Below are 18,477 nucleotides of genomic sequence, written 5' to 3'. Positions count from 1 at the left end.
CCAAGTAATCTCAATCAAGTGTATCATATGCCTTCTGAATGTCAAGCTTAATCACACATCCTGGTTTGGTGGTTTTCTTCCCAAAATGCCTGATTAAGGCTTGACATATAATATTGTGAGCAATGAATCTCCTAGAGACAAACCCTCCTTGGTTCGGAGCAATTAGATTAGGTAGTATCTGTTTTAGCCTAGTGCAAATCACCTTTGTTGCTACCGTGTGGATGACATTACAACACGCAATAGGTCTATAGTCACTCACCGTGTTTGGACATTTCATCTTCGGGAGAAGAGTGATTACAGTAGAGTTTATCTCTTTAAGAATCTGGCAAGTTTGGAGAGAGGATGCCACAGCTGCATAAAGTTCCTTTCCTATAGTTTCCCAGTTGTCCTGGAAGAAAAAGTTTGAGTAGCCATCTTGCCCAGGGGCCTTAGATCCAGGAATCCCAAATAAAGCTCCTTTAACTTCCTCTTTAGTGATGTCTCTAGTCAACAACTCTGCCTGATTGCTTGTTACCAATGGTCCTTGGCTCATGATGGATTTCTTAACATTCTTCCTATTCTCCATTTTCTTCCCTAGGAGGCTTTTGTAAAACTCTAGAAAGGCTTTGGTCACTTGCTCTGGATCTTCATACCTTATACCCTCTTTGGATTCAATAGAGAGTATTTTATTCTGCCTCCTCCTATCCTTGATACTGGCATGAAAAAAAGTAGTGTTGTCATCTCCCACCTTAACCCAGCTAATCTTAGCTTTTTGTTGCAAAAAGGAGAGTAAATTCTTTGGTGCTTGAATGTAGGCCTCCCTGTTGGGTTTTGTGACCTAAATAAAACCCATTTCAATATAATCAGATTTACTTATTAATAAAGATCAGAAATAACATTTTATGTTGCAAGGTTCACATGATTTATTTCATGATTATGTATCTAATGTATGAATTCTATTTAAGTCCAGAATATATGAATTTGTTAATGATTATTGTGTTGTCAGCACAGTGGAATATAATCTTAATTATATGTTCAAAAGTTTATTCCCTGATTTGTCAGAACACTGGATTTAGACTGACATGGTATAATCAGCGATAGGTATTGTTACACCTTGGAAAAGTGTTATGTCCTTTCCAGGACATTGGCAAAGTTAACCAGTATCGGATGTATGGAGTATACATCGGAAGGGACCGATATTAAACTTTGATTAGATATATTAAAAATTACCGTAATATCTATTCAATTAAATATCACTCATTTATCCTAGATCAAATGATCTTAATCCTGATATGGTTAGGTTAGATATCAAGAGTACTATACATGTTCTTTGATTTGTTAGTTAAGCCTACTTTTGGGTCAGGGTGATACGTACATTTTGGGAACATGAGAGTATAATTGAGTGGGAGCGCTAACATAAATATGGAGTCTATAACTTCTATAGGAATTTAGAAGTGAAACGATGATATCCTTCGAGCTTGGCTAAACAGAGATAAATGGTGGAGATCTCATTTCACTTCGCTGAAATATCATTTATACGGAGCTAAGTGTTTTAAGGATAAAATACATTGAAGGTGTAACTATAGCTTAGTGCCTATTCAATGTAGATCATTTATTAGAAGGTCGTTGATCAAATTAGGATTATAACAATGGATAACTAATGACGTATCTATATCTTGTAACATATAGAGCGTTCTATATGACTGAGAGTGCAATTCCAAGTTCTAAGTGTGGATTCAATAAGGAATTAATAAGTTAGGGAATTTACTTGGTAAATTCGGTTCGACTTATTGGAAGCTCGGAAATATAGGCCCATGGTCCCCATAGTAGTTGAGATCATACTGCTTGTAAGACTCAGTTAATTGATTTTAATTAATCAATTATGATTCTAAAGTTAGACTATGTCTACTTTATGAATTTTCACTAACCAAGGGAGAAATTATAAAGAAAAGAGATTCTAGGTTTATTTATTAATTAAGAGACTTTATATGTCTTAATTAATAAATATATTAAATGACAATATTATTTAATAATTATATTTAAGTTATTAAATAATTAGAATTGGCATTTAAATGGTTAAATTGGAAAATTGGCATTTTTGAGAAAATGGGAATGAAAAATAACAAAATGGGAAAGTTGCAAAGTAAGACCCAATTTCCTTATATGACCGCCCACTATTCAAAGCCTTTGCCATTTATTTTTTTCATTATTTTAATGCCATACAATTCTAACCTAAACCTAGATAGCATTTTATAAATAGAAAGTATTAGCTTCAGCAAACTTATAACTTTGCACATTGTTTCCTTCAGAAAAAGCCTACACGCCACTTTCTCTCTCTTTTCCTCTCTAGATTTCGAAATTCCTTGAGTGATAGAGTAGTGCCTACACACATCAAGTGGTACCTCAATCATAGTATGTAAGACTATAGAAAATCAACATCAAAGAAGGAGAGAAGGAGATCCAGATTCAGATCTTGATTTTGCTCTGCTACAGAAAGGAATCATGGGCTAGAGATCTGAATGGAAGGAGTCACAATATTCCGCTGCACCCAATGTAAGGTTTTCTTGAACTCATATGTGTTTATTTTATTGTTTTAGAATTCATATTAGGATGTTAATCAAACATACTTGGTAGTAAATCTAGATCCTGGTAAAATATTTCCAACAACTGGCACCAGAGCCATGGTAATGATTTACTTTCATGTAATATGAATTAAAATAATGTTTTATATGTTTTGTGTTGATTTGGATGGTTTCATGTTGGTTTATGTGCTTATGTGATGAAAGTTTGTGTTGTACGAATTCTTCAATGAAAAGTATTTTTTCTATTTTTGAAAATATTTTATTTGCATTTCTTGTGAAAAATTAAGCAATTTTGTTTTTTACGGAACTCAATTTCGATAAAAATTGGAAAAGTTATGAATTTTTGAAATTTAGGTGCCATGGCTGTCGAGTGGGTGCATCGAGTGCACCAGGCACTCGGACGAGCTAGGCACACGCGCGCGCCCATCACCCTACAGCTGACCGAGCTTTCTCGGTCAGGGACCCTGCAAACGCTGACGTTTCTCGGCGCCTCACTCCTTCTCCGCGCGCGTAGGAGGCTGCGTGCAGCCTCTTGGGCTGCATTCTTTCAAGTGCGATTTTTTGGGTTTTTTCCCCAAAAATCCAATTTTTTTTATGGGATTGTTTCCCAAAATTTATTTTTCCAATTTAAAATATTTCCACTTTTAAAATATTTTCAATTTGGAATTTTTTTCCAATTTTAAATATTTCCATTTTGGAATATTTCCAATTTTAAATATTTCCTATGATGGTCAGATTTAAGAATTTGTTAACTTCTTTAATATTTATATATTATTTAATTATAAGATTAGAAATTTTGATATTTAAGATATTTTAAATTAAAAGATAACTTTGTCTTTTAATTTAATATATTATATTAAAATTATCTTATATGACAAATTAAATAATTAATAAATTTGAAATTAACATAGATATTTTTATAGATATACTTACCATAATATTTTAAAATTCAAAAGTTTGTTATTTTATTAAATATTTAATTATTTATAAATTATATGTTTAAAAATGATATTATTCTATATATATCATTTTTTTTCCTTATTGGAAATTTATAAATCATATCTTAAATATTTTAATAACTTAGATATTTTTGTAGAAGTTTGAACATTGCTTAATTTAGATATTTTGACATATAATTATGGTAATTGTTATTTATTTATTATTTTTGTAACGCCCTAATAGTTTGCCTTATTTTACAAATACTAATTTTGGTGCATTAATTAAAAAGATTCAAAGCTATTTGGAAATACACAATGGGTTTTACAATAAATATGCAAAAAGGTGAATGATCAGTCATATTAAAAACAAAATAAGTAGTTGAGTGCAAAAAAAAAATTAAATAAATAAATTTGTAACATCCCACTGAGCTCAGATTACTTTACTATAAAAAAATAAAACCAAGGCTCCATCAGCGTTCTAGACCGTTTGCTCGTCCATAGCCCCTCGCAGTATACATACCAGAACTGACCCATCTCATCAAACTTACATTCAATGTTCCCTATCTATTGCCTGTAGGGGGAAAGTAAGGGGGTGAGCTAAAAGCCCAGTAAAGAAATGCTTAACATACAATAGCATTCAACACACTAAACATATCTTAAAATTCACATTAATACGATTCTTTATAATATTAATGTATCCAGTCTTAACAATATTATATACCTTAGCTCATCATTTTAACATAAATAACTCTAGGTATGGAAAGCTATATCATATACCATATATTTTTACTAAACGAAACCATTACATATATGTAGGGATCACAACCCTGACATTATACTCATAGCACAATCATAGCAATAACATATAATAATTATTTCATTCATATAATGTCTTTACCATAATGTGGCGTGTCATAGCCACTCCATACACAACATAGGCTTAACTAACCCTACAATAACCTGGGCACATTTAGCCCTACCATTGCTATGGAATAAGGTATCTCTATATATTGAACAACATTGTCGTTGTATCATACCTTACCATAATAATGTCATACACAAATCGAACAAATGTAGGGTAGGGTATCTCTACATTCTGTGGCCTTATCCCGTATCATACCCCACCATAATAATCTCATACACGACTCAGAAAAATGCAGGGTAGGGTATCTCTACATTCAACGGCCTTACCCCGTATCATACCCCACCATGGTCCCTCACTTTACCTGAGACGTTAGCATACAACTTGCAGTATACAACACACAATATATGAATGCAACATACAACATATACAAGTCAAAACAACCCTAATCAGTATATCAATTCATAAACTCATATTGTGTCCATACCACACATTCTCAGTACAACATACATATTCATAATAACAAAGCATAAACCATATTCCAATACATAAAGAATTTAAATTTATGCAAATAAACACAAACAAAACTATCTAATTTCCTTACCTCCAATCCCGCTGCTTAAACTTATTATCTCGTCACTACTACCTCAAATACATCAAGCTGCTTGGATCGATAGACATAAGATAATGGTGATCAAAGATGAGAGTGAAGAGTGGTATAGATTTAGCTAAGGATGTAATGGAAAGATGATTTGAAAATTTTAGGGTTAGTGTTGCTCAGATAGGTTGGAAGAATAGAACGATATAAATTTTAGGGTTAATGAAACCTATACTATTCTGACTCTTATTAGGTTTAGTTTTATGAATAATAATAATATTAACATAATAGCAATAATAATATGATAAATTATTAAATAAACAAATATCTTACTTTTAAATTTAAATTGTAAGCTCTAAATCTCGTAACTTTAGGGGTTAGTTTTGACCTAGAAAAATTACGAATTATGATATAGTTATTTTTACAAAATTTATAGATCTTTGAATTATCTTTCCAACGCCACTGGAATGCAAATTTTTATAAACTTACGATTTTTCTAAAATTAATCAAATAATAATATTATTTAATACCACTTATACAATTAATTAAATCTAATAAATATATTATAAAAACTTAATGGACTTTCATATCGGGCTTTAATTAAACGATTACCTACTTATGAAAATATCATAATATTTTACTTTCGTAATTAATACAACTTTCACTTTCGTTAGAGAATTGGTACAACTACTCTAAGCAATAATATCAACTCACTAACAACACAAATAAATGAGATAATTATCCTCTCACAATTAATATCCAACAAAAAAATTAAATACTATTTTAAACTGGATATTACAATTTCACTCCTAAAATAATAATTATCTAACCAAATCTATTTTAAAATTAGTTTATTTTATTAAATTTGTAAGACCCTAACTGGCATAGGCGTATTACGTGATTTTTAAACATACTGTGCAGCTCGTTGCTAATCAACGAGGTTTATGGAAAACGTGATTAATTAAAATTTTTGCTTTTTAATTAAACTTGTAAAATATTTATACAAAATACTCGGGATCCCGATTACAAAACCATTTACAAAAGTTTACTGTCTATACAAAATACTTGTCGCCTAGCGACTAATTACAAAAATAGTCTCACTGTCCCGATGATCGTACGCTCTAGGCCTAACCGCCCCGACATGTACAATCTTCACCGGCTCGCTCACGGTCCATCAGCTCTGGCCTTGCCCTTACCTACACATAAACATAGCACTGTGAGTCGACAGACTCAGTAAGAAAAGCATAATAATACTCATACATAAATCCCGGTCATGATCAGACGCCCATACCCCTGACCATAACCCTAACTGCCGTGTCCAACACGATACTGAGTCCAGAACGTTCATAGGGACGGTACTATTGACAAGTAACAGCCTATACTCGGTCGAACTGGTCATACTCCGATTTCTTGGTCATACTCCGGCTGTACCGATGTGTTACGGTATCAGCCTATACTCGGTCGAACTGGTCATACTCCAGCTGCTAGTCATACTCTAGCCTGTACCGATGTGATACGTCAAATAGTACAGAACCACCAACCTAAGTATCAGCCTTTACTCGGCACACTGGTCATACTCCAGCTGCTAGTCATACTCTAGCCTGTGCCGATGTGATACAGTGTCAGCCTATACTCGGTCATACTGGTCATACTCCAGCCTATACCGATGTGACATAGTCGAATGGTTTGAAGCCAACATACATATCTAATGTAATCTAACAGGCTTCCTAACATGCACGCTAAACATGTAATCTACATATGCATACTGTTATACTAATCTTACCTCAATTCCGAATTCAGGTGTGCCGGTCAACCTGACTGGAACTATCTGCGCGGCGGATTACATGCTCCTAAACAATAAAAATCACAACACTATAAGTGATACGCTAAATCACTTCCCGGGGACTTAAACTAGGAACTAAAAGTTTCCCTATCGATAAAAAGCATGGCAATACACCAAATAACATAAAAACGAGGAAATCTAGGGTTTTTGAAATTTCTCCAACCGGTAGACCGGTTGCCCAACCGGAATTCCGGTTCTAGGAATTTTCAAAACCCATTCCTGACATTCCCAATGTCTAATAAACCGTCCCAAACTACTAACATACTAAATTGTGATTTTACTGAGCCAAACACCGAGTTCCATGTTACCGGGCACCGGAAATGCAAAATTATGAAAACTACTAAATGACATAAAATGCATTTCAGAATTCAATAATAACAGTATAAATAATTATTTAAATAGATATAAATAATCTCATAATTAAACATGATTAATTGCTAATTTCCAAATGAAACTAAGCGGTCTTTACAACTATCCCCCCCTTAAAAGGATTTTGTCCCCGAAATCTAACCTGAATAACTCAGGATATTGAGCTCTCATATCTGACTCTAGCTCCCAAGTGGCTTCCTCCACCTTACTGTTTCTCCAGAGAACTTTGACCAATGCTATGGTCTTATTCTGAAGGATTTTATCCTTTCTATCCTGGATCTTCACTGGCTGTTCCTCATAAGACATATCTGGCTGCAGTTCTAGGCTCTCATAACTGAGTATATGAGAGGGATCTGAAACGTATTTTCTCAACATCAAGACATGGAATATGTTCTGAACTGCTGATAAAGCTTGAGGCAATGCTAATCGGTATGCCACTTGACCTATCTTCTCGAGAATCTCGAAAGGTCCTGTAAATCTAGGGCATAACTTGCCTCTTTTCCCGAAACGTTTGATCCCCTTCATTAGAGACACTCGTAAAAACACATGGTCCCCTACTTGGAACTCAACATCTCTGCGTTTCGGATCTGCGTAACTCTTCTGTCTACTCTGTGAAGTAAGCATTCTAGCTTTTATTTTCTCTATTGCCTCATTGGTCCGTTGCACTGACTCGGGACCTAAGTACTTTCTCTCCCCTGTCTCATCCCAGTGGATGGGAGATCTACATTTCCTACCATATAACAGTTCATAGGGAGCCATCCCTATCGTACTCTGATAACTGTTGTTGTAAGAAAATTCTATCAACGGTAGATATTTATTCCAAGAGCCTTCAAAATCCATAACACAGGCTCGCAACATGTCCTCCAATATCTGAATTGTCCTTTCAGACTGACCATCTGTCTGAGGATGGAATGCTGTACTAAATTTCAGTTTTGTACCCATTGCTCGTTGCAAACTCTGCCAAAACTTGGAGGTGAACTTCGGTTCCTTATCCAAAACTATAGACTTCGGTACCCCATGAAGTCTTACAATCTCTCTAACATACAATTCTGCCAACTGATCCACTGTAAATGTTGCTCTAACAGGCAGAAAATGAGCAGATTGCGTGAATCGATCCACCACTACCCAGATGAAATCAAACAAACCCGTGGTTTTAGGTAACCCAACCATGAAATCCATCGTGATATCTTCCCACTTCCATTCAGGTAGGGTTAGAGGCTGCAACAACCGTGCTGGTCTCTGATGTTCAGCCTTAATCTGCTGACAAGTGAGGCATCTCGATACGAATTCTACCAAATTCTTCTTCATACCGCTCCATCAGAAGTACGGTTTAAGATCTTGGTACATCTTAGTGGTGCCGGGATGCAGAGAATACGGGGTAGAATGAGCCTCCTCAAAGACCTCATTCCTGAGTTCCACACTATTCGGAACACAAACCCTAGCTTTATACAGAAGCATCCTGTTGTCTGACACTGAAAAATTCCTGGCTTGACCATCCAAAACCTCCTATTTGATTTTCACTAACTCTAGATCGGTCATCTGAGCGGCATTAATTCTTTCCAACAGATCAGATTGTAGCGTTAAGTTGTGAAGCTGACCTAACACAAACTCAATGCTGGATCTAACCATATCCTCTGCTAGCTTAGGTGAAATCTGAACCATGCTAGCTACCTGCCCGGGACCCTTCTTGCTCAGTGCATCGGCAACTACATTGGCCTTCCCAGGGTGATAGAGAATCTCACAGTCGTAATCTTTCACTAATTCTAACCAACGCCTTTGTCTCATGTTCAAATCTTTCTGAGTAAAGAAGTACTTGAGACTTTTATGGTCGGTATAGATTTCACACCTTTCTCCATAAAGGTAATGCCGCCAGATCTTCAATCCAAAAACCAGCGCGGCAAACTCTAGATCATGAGTTGGGTATCGCTGTTCATAATCCTTTAACTGACGAGAGGCATAAGGGATGACCCGATCGGCTTGCATCAGCCCACACCCCAGACCCTCTCTGGATGCATCGCAATAAACTACGAATTTCTCGTTGTCTGAAGGCAAAGCTAGCACTGGAGCGGTAATCAACCTCTGATTCAGCTCCTGAAAACTAGCTTCGCATTTGTCTGACCAGACAAACCGCTGATTCTTCTTTGTAAGTTTGGTTAACGGTGTTGAAATTTTAGAAAACCCTTCCACGAACCTACGATAGTACCCAGCTAAACCCAAGAAGCTTCTAATCTCTGTCACTGTCTTTGGTCTCGGCCAATCCCTGACGGATTCTATCTTCCCGGGATCCACCTTGATCCCATCTTTGCTCACAATGTGCCCTAAGAAGGACACCTGAGATAGCCAAAATTCGCATTTCTTGAATTTGGCATACAGCTTGTGTTACCGAAGCCGTTGCAATACCATATGAAGATTTAACTCATGCTCCTCTTCTGACTGAGAGTACACAAGGATGTCGTCGATAAACACAGTCACACAGATATCGAGGAAATCCTTGAATACTCTATTCATCAAATCCATGAATGCTGCAGGAGCATTGGTTAGTCCAAACGACATAACCAGAAATTCATAATGTCCATACCTTGTACGGAAAGCCGTCTTCGGAATGTCCTCCTCTCGGATTTTCAACTGATGATAACCCGAACGGAGATCAATCTTAGAAAAGACCGTCTTCCCCTGAAGCTGATCGAACAAATCATCAATCCTAGGTAATGGATATTTATTCTTCAGTGTTAGCTTGTTCAATTCTCTGTAATCGATGCACATCCTCATAGTTCCATCTTTCTTCTTGACGAATAAAACCGGGGCTCCCCAGGGTGACACACTAGGCCGAATAAACCCTATGTCAAGCAATCCCTGGAGCTGAATCTTTAATTCCTTAAGTTCAGCTGGAGCCATTCTATATGGAGCCTTGGAAACCGGTTCCACCCTTGGCGCCAAATCTATTACATAGTCAATCTCACGCTGAGGTGGTGTCTGGCCGAATGGTATCTGGCCTAGTGGTGTCCACCACCACGGCCAGAAACCCTAAGCATCCACCATGCAATAATTCTCTAGCTGACATGGCCTAAATCACTGGGATCCGAGATCCCCGAACTGAACCAACAAACACAAATGGTTCGTCACTTTCCGGTTGGAAGATCACCATCTTCCTTTTGCAATCAATACTCGCTGAATATTTAAATAGGAAATCCATTCCTAAAATAATATCGAACTCTACTAGGCTCATCTCTATCAAGTCAGCACTTAACTCTCTATCATCTATCCTGATCGGCATAGACGTAATCCACCTTTTGGAGATAACTAACTCTCCGCCAGGTAATAGGGTTCCAAACCCTGATTCATATCTATCATACGGTCTATCCAATATACTAAAGATTCTGGCTGCCACATAAGAATGTGTAGCCCCAGAATCAAACAGCACTGAGAAATACGAGTTATTAACTGAAAGCTGACCTGTTACAGCTGAGGGGCTGGCATCTGCATCAGCCTGAGTGATGGCGAACACCCTAGCTGGAGTGGGTATCGCTGGAGCCCTCGGTGCCTCTTCTTGGAGCTGGGGACAATCCCTCTTGAAGTGTCCGGGCATGCCACAGTGAAAGCATCCCTGACCTTTCCATTCACCCCGATGGTGCCTTTTGCAGTTGGGGCACTCGGGATAGGAGAACCGGGTCTCTGCACCACTAGGACAACTACCTCTATTCTGGTTCCCCCAGAACCTCTTGTTCTGACTCGAGCCTCCGGATGCAGTGGATTGCTCTCCTCTTTTGGTCCATGGCCGAACCACTACTCCCCTTGCTAAAGCCTGATGCAGGAGGGGTAGGAGCCCCGCCACTCGCCGGAGTACTAGCTGTCTCCGACATACACCCAACTGCGCCCTCAGCTCGCAGTGCCTTCTCCACCATATCAGCATAGGTGGTCTTGTCGTCAGTGGTGATCATCAAATCATGCTTAATCTTTGCATTTAACCCGTCCAGGTACTTCTCTTTCTTGCTAAAGTCGGGTGGCACTATACCTGAGGCTAACCTCGCCAACCGGTCGAACTGAGTAGTATATTCAGTCACGCTCATATTCTCCCGCTGGGTCAGGTGGGTGAACTCTTTCCTCTTGGCGCTTCTGACCGCCTCGTTATAATACTTGGCATTGAAGAGTTCCTGGAACCTTTCCCAGGTCAAAGTAGTGACGTCATGGATCTGAGACACCATGTCCCACCAGACAAGAGCGTCTTCCTGGAACTGGAAGGTGGCACATACCACTCTGTCATTCCCGGTGACACCCATAAAATTCAGAATTTTGGTGATCACCGTTAACCACTGTTCGACCTTCATCACATCTAGACCTCCCAGAAAGACCGGAGGTGCTTGCTTCCGAAACCTTTCATACAAAGGTTCCATTCTGTTGGCCGCCACAACAATTTTGGCCTGAGCAGCAGGGGCGGGTGCCACTGAAACTTGTGGCACAGGCACTGCAGGAGCCCCCTGCTGGCTCAATCTCTGAATCTCTAAGTCTTGCTCCTCAATTCTAGCTTGCATTTCAGCAAACCTAACCTCCCAATTCTGGGCTCCCTGATCGGCTTGGGGAGCCTGGGCAGCCTGTGGCAGGTTCTCATCACCCCGACCACGAGCCCTGCCTGTAACGCCCTAATGCTAAGGCACGCTACAGTGCTTTTTCAATTATTGTGCAATCTTTGCTAATCAAAGAAATTTCTCGAAAAACGTGTCAAATTAAAACTTTTGCTTTAAATATTAAACTTTGTAATATAATATAATATTTACAAATCCCGGGATCCCGATTTCAAACTTTTAAAAATTTACTGTTTAAACTTTACATTCAAAATACACAAGTTCTGGGTCGCACAACGACTTTCAAAATACAACTCCCAGATGTCCCGAGACCGAACACTCCAGGTCGCGCCGCTTGACATGTACAATCTCACCCGAGCTCAGGTTCATTCCTGTTCAGCCTTCGCCTTTCCTTTACCTACACATGGAAGCGAAGCGTGAGTCAACAGACTCAGTAAGAAATGCATATAACATACCATATAATTTCCGACCTGTAAATAGGCGCCCATACACCTATTTACAGAGCTTAACAGATGAGTATGAACGTTCATTACCAGGGTACAACCACTATACCACATACACATCGTACCTCACTGTACAAGTGTTGGTAGGGTCTATCCCGATCACTGAGTAACACTGAGTGATGTACCACACACCTTAGCATTTTACTATGCTTGTGTTGGTATCACTGTATCGTACTCACATTGACAACAATCACTGTACCTATACACTCTATAACTTATTCATACAAGTGTTGGTAGTGTTTAACATAATTCAAGCATGCATATATAAACACATATACACACATTCAGATAATCACATCATACATTATACACAGTTCTTACCTGTTTTCCGAATTCAAGTGTGCTGGCCGACCTGAACGGAATTCACGTGCTAGATGGATGCCCTAATCACAATAATAGTAATACAGATGAGTGACTCGCTAAATAACTTTTCGGGACTTAAAACTTGAAACTAAAAGTTCCCCTATCGATAAACCTCATGGCAATACCCTAAATATCTCAAAATTGGCCAAAACTAGGGTTCTGAAAATTCCCCCAACAGGTAGACCGGTTCCCAACCGGCATCCCGGTTCTGGGTCACCAACCGGTCGACCGGTTGGTACAGACCACCCAGAACCGGAATTCCGGTTCTACTGCTGGGAACCAAAATTCATCCCCCTTGATTCAATTCAATCCCAAACTTTACCAAACTCTCCAGTATACCTATACAATGTATAAACATCCAATTCCAATCAACAAATCACAGAACAAACAAATAATTCAATTTATGCCATTAAAGCTCAAAGCTTGAGTTTCAAAACTCAAGCTTGCTTAAAACCATACTCAAGCAATAAAATCAGCTGCTAGGAACTTCAATCAACTCAAACTAACGCTATAATTCGAATCCTAAACACATCAAACCTTAACAGCCCCTAAATTACAAATCACCAATTCAACCTAACTTTAAAACTTGGAAATTAAGAAAGGTTTCTTTAGGGCTTACCTCAACTTGAATCTTCCAAGCTTCCTTTGCTGGAAACTCCAAGAATTAATAGCCCTTCCCCCCTTGATCAAGCCCCAGCCGAAAGAGAAAAGAGAGAAAGAGAGAGAGTTCTCTAGATTTTGGTTTTCTTTGATTTTTCCCTCAAATCAATTGATTTTTTTCTTAATTAATTCATGGCTGAAAAGTCAAGTGCTAGGTGTCAATTACATGGGCAGCCACCTCACTCATCCATAAAAAAAAGACCAAAATGCCCTTAGACTTAAAACTAGGGTATTTCTAAAGCTAGGGGTAAAATGGTCAAAATCCATAACCCCGCTCAATCCCGATAATTAATTTTCTCTAAAACATTCCCCACTATAAAATAGGGTTCTAAGCTTACTCATGTGATTATCTAGCCATCCATAGCATTTTCCGTTGTCGCCGAGCAAAAATTACAAAATTAACATATTTCACATATAAGCTAAACAATACCCCTAGAGTTTAATAAAATCTCCAGAATTGAGAAATTACAACTCTAATATTTATTTCTAAATATTGGGGTCCACAAATAAATTAATTCACAAATAATAATAAAATAATAAAAATTAGTGCTAATTGCCTTTACTAATCCACATTACTAGAGCGGTCATTACAATTATCCCCCCGTTAATAGGATTTCGTCCCCGAAATCTAACCTGAATAGCTCTGGATGTTGAGTCCTCATATCTGACTCCAATTCCCAGGTGGCTTCTTCCACCTTACTGTTCCTCCAAAGCACTTTAACCAGTGCAATAGTCTTGTTACGAAGAACTTTTTCTTTTCTATCCAAAATCTGAACAGGTTGCTCTTCATAGGATAAGTCTGGTTGTAGTTCAAGGGCTTCATAACTCAAGACATGAGTCGGGTCTGACACGTATTTCCTTAACATAGAGATGTGAAATACGTCATGAACAGCTGATAATGCTGGTGGTAAGGCTAGCCGATACGCTACCTGCCCGACCTTCTTGAGTATCTGAAATGGCCCAATGAACCTAGGGCTTAACTTACCCTTCTTCCCGAAGCGCCTAATACCCTTCATTGGTGAAACACGCAGGAAAACATGTTCCCCTGCCTGAAATGTAACATCTCTGCGCTTCGGATCAGCATAACTTTTCTGCCTGCTTTGAGAAGCAAGCATCCGAGCCTTGATCTTATCAATAGCTTCATTGGTCTTTTGCACCAACTCTGGACCCAGGTACTTCCTTTCTCCTGTCTCGTCCCAATGAATAGGAGAACGACATTTTCTACCATATAACATCTCATAGGGAGCCATCCCTATTGTACTTTGGTAGCTGTTGTTGTAGGAGAATTCAATTAAAGGCAAGTACTTACTCCATGAACCCTCAAAGTCCATGACACAGGCTCGCAGTAGGTCTTCCAAAATCTGGATAGTTCTTTCTGACTGACCATCAGTCTGAGGGTGAAAAGCTGTACTAAACTTTAACTTGGTACCCATAGCTTTCTGAAGACTCACCCAAAACTTCGATGTGAACTTTGGATCCCTATCTGATACAATAGATTTAGGGGCTCCATGGAGACGAACTATCTCCTTCACATACAATTCAACATACTGATCCACTGAATAGGTAACTTTCACTGGTAGAAAGTGAGCCGACTTTGTAAATCTATCCACAATGACCCATACAGAATCATACATCCCTGTAGTTCTAGGTAAACCAGTTACAAAGTCCATTGCGATGTCCTCCCACTTCCATTCTGGAAGGACTAAAGGTTGCAATAACCCTGCCGGTCTCTGATGTTCAGCCTTAATCTGCTGGCAGGTTAAACACTTGGACACATAGTCCACTACATCTCTTTTCATCCCATACCACCAGAAGTAGGGTTTCAAATCCTGATACATCTTGGTGGTTCCTGGATGCAACGAATAAGGCGTGGTGTGAGCTTCATCAAGTATCTCTTTCTTAAGCTCATCAACACTAGGAACACAAACTCGAGCTTTATATAACAACATTCCACTGCTCGAGATTGAAAAACCTCTAGGCCGACCAGCCACTACTCCATCTCGAACTTTAACTAGCTCGGGATCTTCCAGTTGTGTCTTTCTGATTCTCTCCAACAGATCAGATTGGAGGGTTAAATTGTGTAATTTCCCGACCACGAACTCAATTCCTGCACTAACCATTTCCAAGGTTAGTTGAGGAGCTATCATAACCGTAGTACACACTTGACCGGGACCTTTTCTGCTCAGAGCGTCGGCCACAACATTGGCTTTCCCGGGGTGATATAGTATTTCACAGTCGTAGTCTTTAACTAATTCGAACCACCTTCTCTGCCTCATATTCAAATCTTTTTGGGTGAAAAAGTATTTAAGACTGTTATGATCCGTATAAATCTCACACTTTTCACCGTAAAGATAATGTCGCCAAATCTTTAAAGCAAAAACCACAGCAGCGAGTTCTAAATCATGAGTTGGGTAACGCTGCTCATAATCCTTTAGTTGACGAGAGGCATAAGCTATGACTCTGTCAGCTTGCATCAGAACACATCCCAGACCCTGTTTGGATGCATCACAAAATACAACAAATTTCTCTTGATCTGATGGCAAAGCTAACACCGGAGCTGTTATCAAACGCTGCTTCAACTCCTGAAAGCTTGATTCACACTTATCTGACCACACAAATCTCTGATTTTTCTTGGTCAATTCGGTTAGGGGCATAGAAAGTTTAGAAAATCCTTCGACAGAACGTCGATAATACCCTGCTAACCCGAGAAAACTTGGAATTTCTGTCACAGACTTGGGCCTCGGCCAATTCTTCACTGATTCTATCTTGCTTGGATCAACCATAATTCCATTTTTCCCAACAATATGACCCAGAAAGGACACCTCGGACAACCAGAATTCACACTTTTTGAACTTGGCATACAGCTTGTGATCCCTAAGTCGCTGTAACACCATTCGAAGATGATGCTCGTGCTCCTCTTCTGACTGAGAGTATACAAGAATGTCATCGATAAACACTATAACGCAGTTATCGAGGAAATCCTTGAACACCCTATTCATGAGATCCATAAAGGCTGCAGGAGCATTAGTCAATCCGAACGACATTACCAGAAACTCATAGTGCCCATATCTGGTTCTAAAAGCAGTCTTCGGTATGTCCTCCTCCCGAATTCTGAGTTGATGATAACCCGACCGTAAATCAATCTTTGAAAACACTGTCTTTCCCTGAAGCTGATCGAACAGATCATCGATCCTGGGCAACGGGTACTTGTTCTTAATCGTCAGCTTGTTTAGTTCCCGATAATCAATACACATTCTGAGGGAACCATCTTTCTTTTTCACAAAAAGAACCGGAGCTCCCCAGGGCGATACACTGGGTCGAATAAACCCAATATCAAGCATCCCCTGAAGTTGCAACTTAAGCTCCTTGAGTTCTGCTGGAGCCATCCTATATGGAGCTTTAGAAACGGGTTCGACTCCAGGTGCCAAATCAATTACAAAGTCAATTTCTCGCTGTGGCGGCAATCCCGGCAATTCCTCGGGAAACACATCAAGAAAATCTTTCACCACCCGGACTACCTCAGGCCCAAATGTTTCAGGTCTGCTGGAGTCAAATACTACCGCTAGAAATCCTACACAACCATTGCATAGCAAATCCCTAGCTCTCAACACAGAAATAACCGGGATCCGAGACCCCTGAACCGATCCAACATAAACAAATGGATCTTCACCTTCCGGCTGAAAAATCACCATTTTACGCCTACAATCTATACTGGTCGAATACTTGGATAGAAAATCCATTCCCAGTATAATATCAAACTCGGTTAATTTCAATTCTATAAGGTCAGTACTCAATTCCCTATCTTCGATCCTAATCGGCATAGACCTAATGCGCCTATTAGAGATAACCAATTCCCCGCTAGGCATTAGGGTTCCAAACCCTCTTTCTAAAATATCACAAGGCCTACCCAAAAGATCAATCACTCTTGTAGCCACATATGTACGTGTAGCTCCCGAATCAAATAATACTGTAAATAACAAGTTGTTGACGGGAAGCTGACCTGTCACAACAGAAGGACTGGCTGCAGCATCAGCTTGGGTAATGGCAAACACACGAGCAGGAACTAGTTTCACCTCAGCTTTCGGCTCCTCTTTCTTTGCCTGGGGGCAATCTTTCTTGAAATGCCCCACCATGCCACACAGAAAGCATGTCTTCCGGTTACACTCTCCCGGATGATGTTTCTTGCACCTTGGACACTCAGGATAAGAGTAACCCTAGCGTCCTCCTCTGCTTTGGTTCCCACGGAACCGCTTGCTTTGCCCCGAGCCACCAGAAGCTGGAACAACTTTTCTTTTGTGCTCAGTGGTGTAGTCACCACCATCCCTACCATAAACAGGAGTAGGAATAGTGGGGGTTCCACCAACACTCGGAGTCACCCGGGGCTCCTGAAGAAATTTTACTGCACCCTCGGCTCTCAAAGCCTTCTCAACCATATCTGCATACGTGGTTGCTTCAGTAGTGGTAATAACCAGATCATGCCGGATTTTTGCACTCAAACCCGCTAAATATTATTCTTTCTTACTGAAGTCTGTGGGCACAATTCCTGCTGCCAATTTAGCCAACCGATCAAACTTCGTTGTATACTCAGTGACTGACATTCCCTCAGTCTGAACTAGATCAGTGAACTCTTTCCGCTTTGCACTGCGGACCGCTTCATTGTAATACTTGGAGTTAAATAACTCCCTAAATTCTTCCCAGGTCATCAGCGTGACGTCCCGAGTGAGGGTTATCAATTCCCACCACACGAGGGCATCTTCCTGAAACTGGAAAGTGGTGCAGGTCACCCGATCATTTCCAACCACTCCCATAAAGTTGAGAATACGCTCAATCATCGAAAGCCATTGCTTGGCTTTCATCACATCAGGGCCTCCCAGAAATACTGGAGGTGCCTGTTTTCAAAATCTTTCGTACAACGGTTCCATACGGTTGCCAACAACAGGTTGTTCTGCTGGCACCGCTGGAACTGCAACGGCCTGAACTTCTTGAGGAGGCAGGGCAGGAGGACCCTGCTGCCTCAATCTTTGGATCTCTTCATCTTGCTGACAAATTCTCTCTTGCATTTCAGCAAATCTTTGCTCCCAGTCAGGAGGAGCTTGAGGTGGATTTACAGGGCGACCACCCTGAGCTCTGCCACGGCCACGGCCGCGAGCACGAGGATTTTGAGGATTCCCCTGACCGCCTCCGGTCTCAACCATGCCAC

General features: G+C 39.7%; 1 protein-coding gene across 1 annotated transcript; it reads right to left on the bottom strand.

Annotated features, from left to right (window-relative positions):
- Positions 1-10: 10 nt before the first annotated feature.
- On the bottom strand, positions 11-17,030 carry LOC133039676 (uncharacterized). Its single transcript, XM_061118586.1, has 2 exons — positions 16,073-17,030; positions 11-817 (listed from the first exon to the last, which is right to left on the bottom strand). Exons 1-2 carry the CDS (start codon positions 17,015-17,017, stop codon positions 11-13), a joined length of 1,752 nt encoding a protein of 583 aa, XP_060974569.1. The 5' UTR covers positions 17,018-17,030.
- Positions 17,031-18,477: the final 1,447 nt, after the last annotated feature.

This window comes from Cannabis sativa, chromosome 7 (assembly GCF_029168945.1).
Source record: "Cannabis sativa cultivar Pink pepper isolate KNU-18-1 chromosome 7, ASM2916894v1, whole genome shotgun sequence".
In the NCBI taxonomy this organism is placed as follows: domain Eukaryota; kingdom Viridiplantae; phylum Streptophyta; class Magnoliopsida; order Rosales; family Cannabaceae; genus Cannabis; species Cannabis sativa.
Note: the sequence above shows the minus strand (reverse complement) of the source record. Positions and strands in the feature narration are given on the sequence as shown.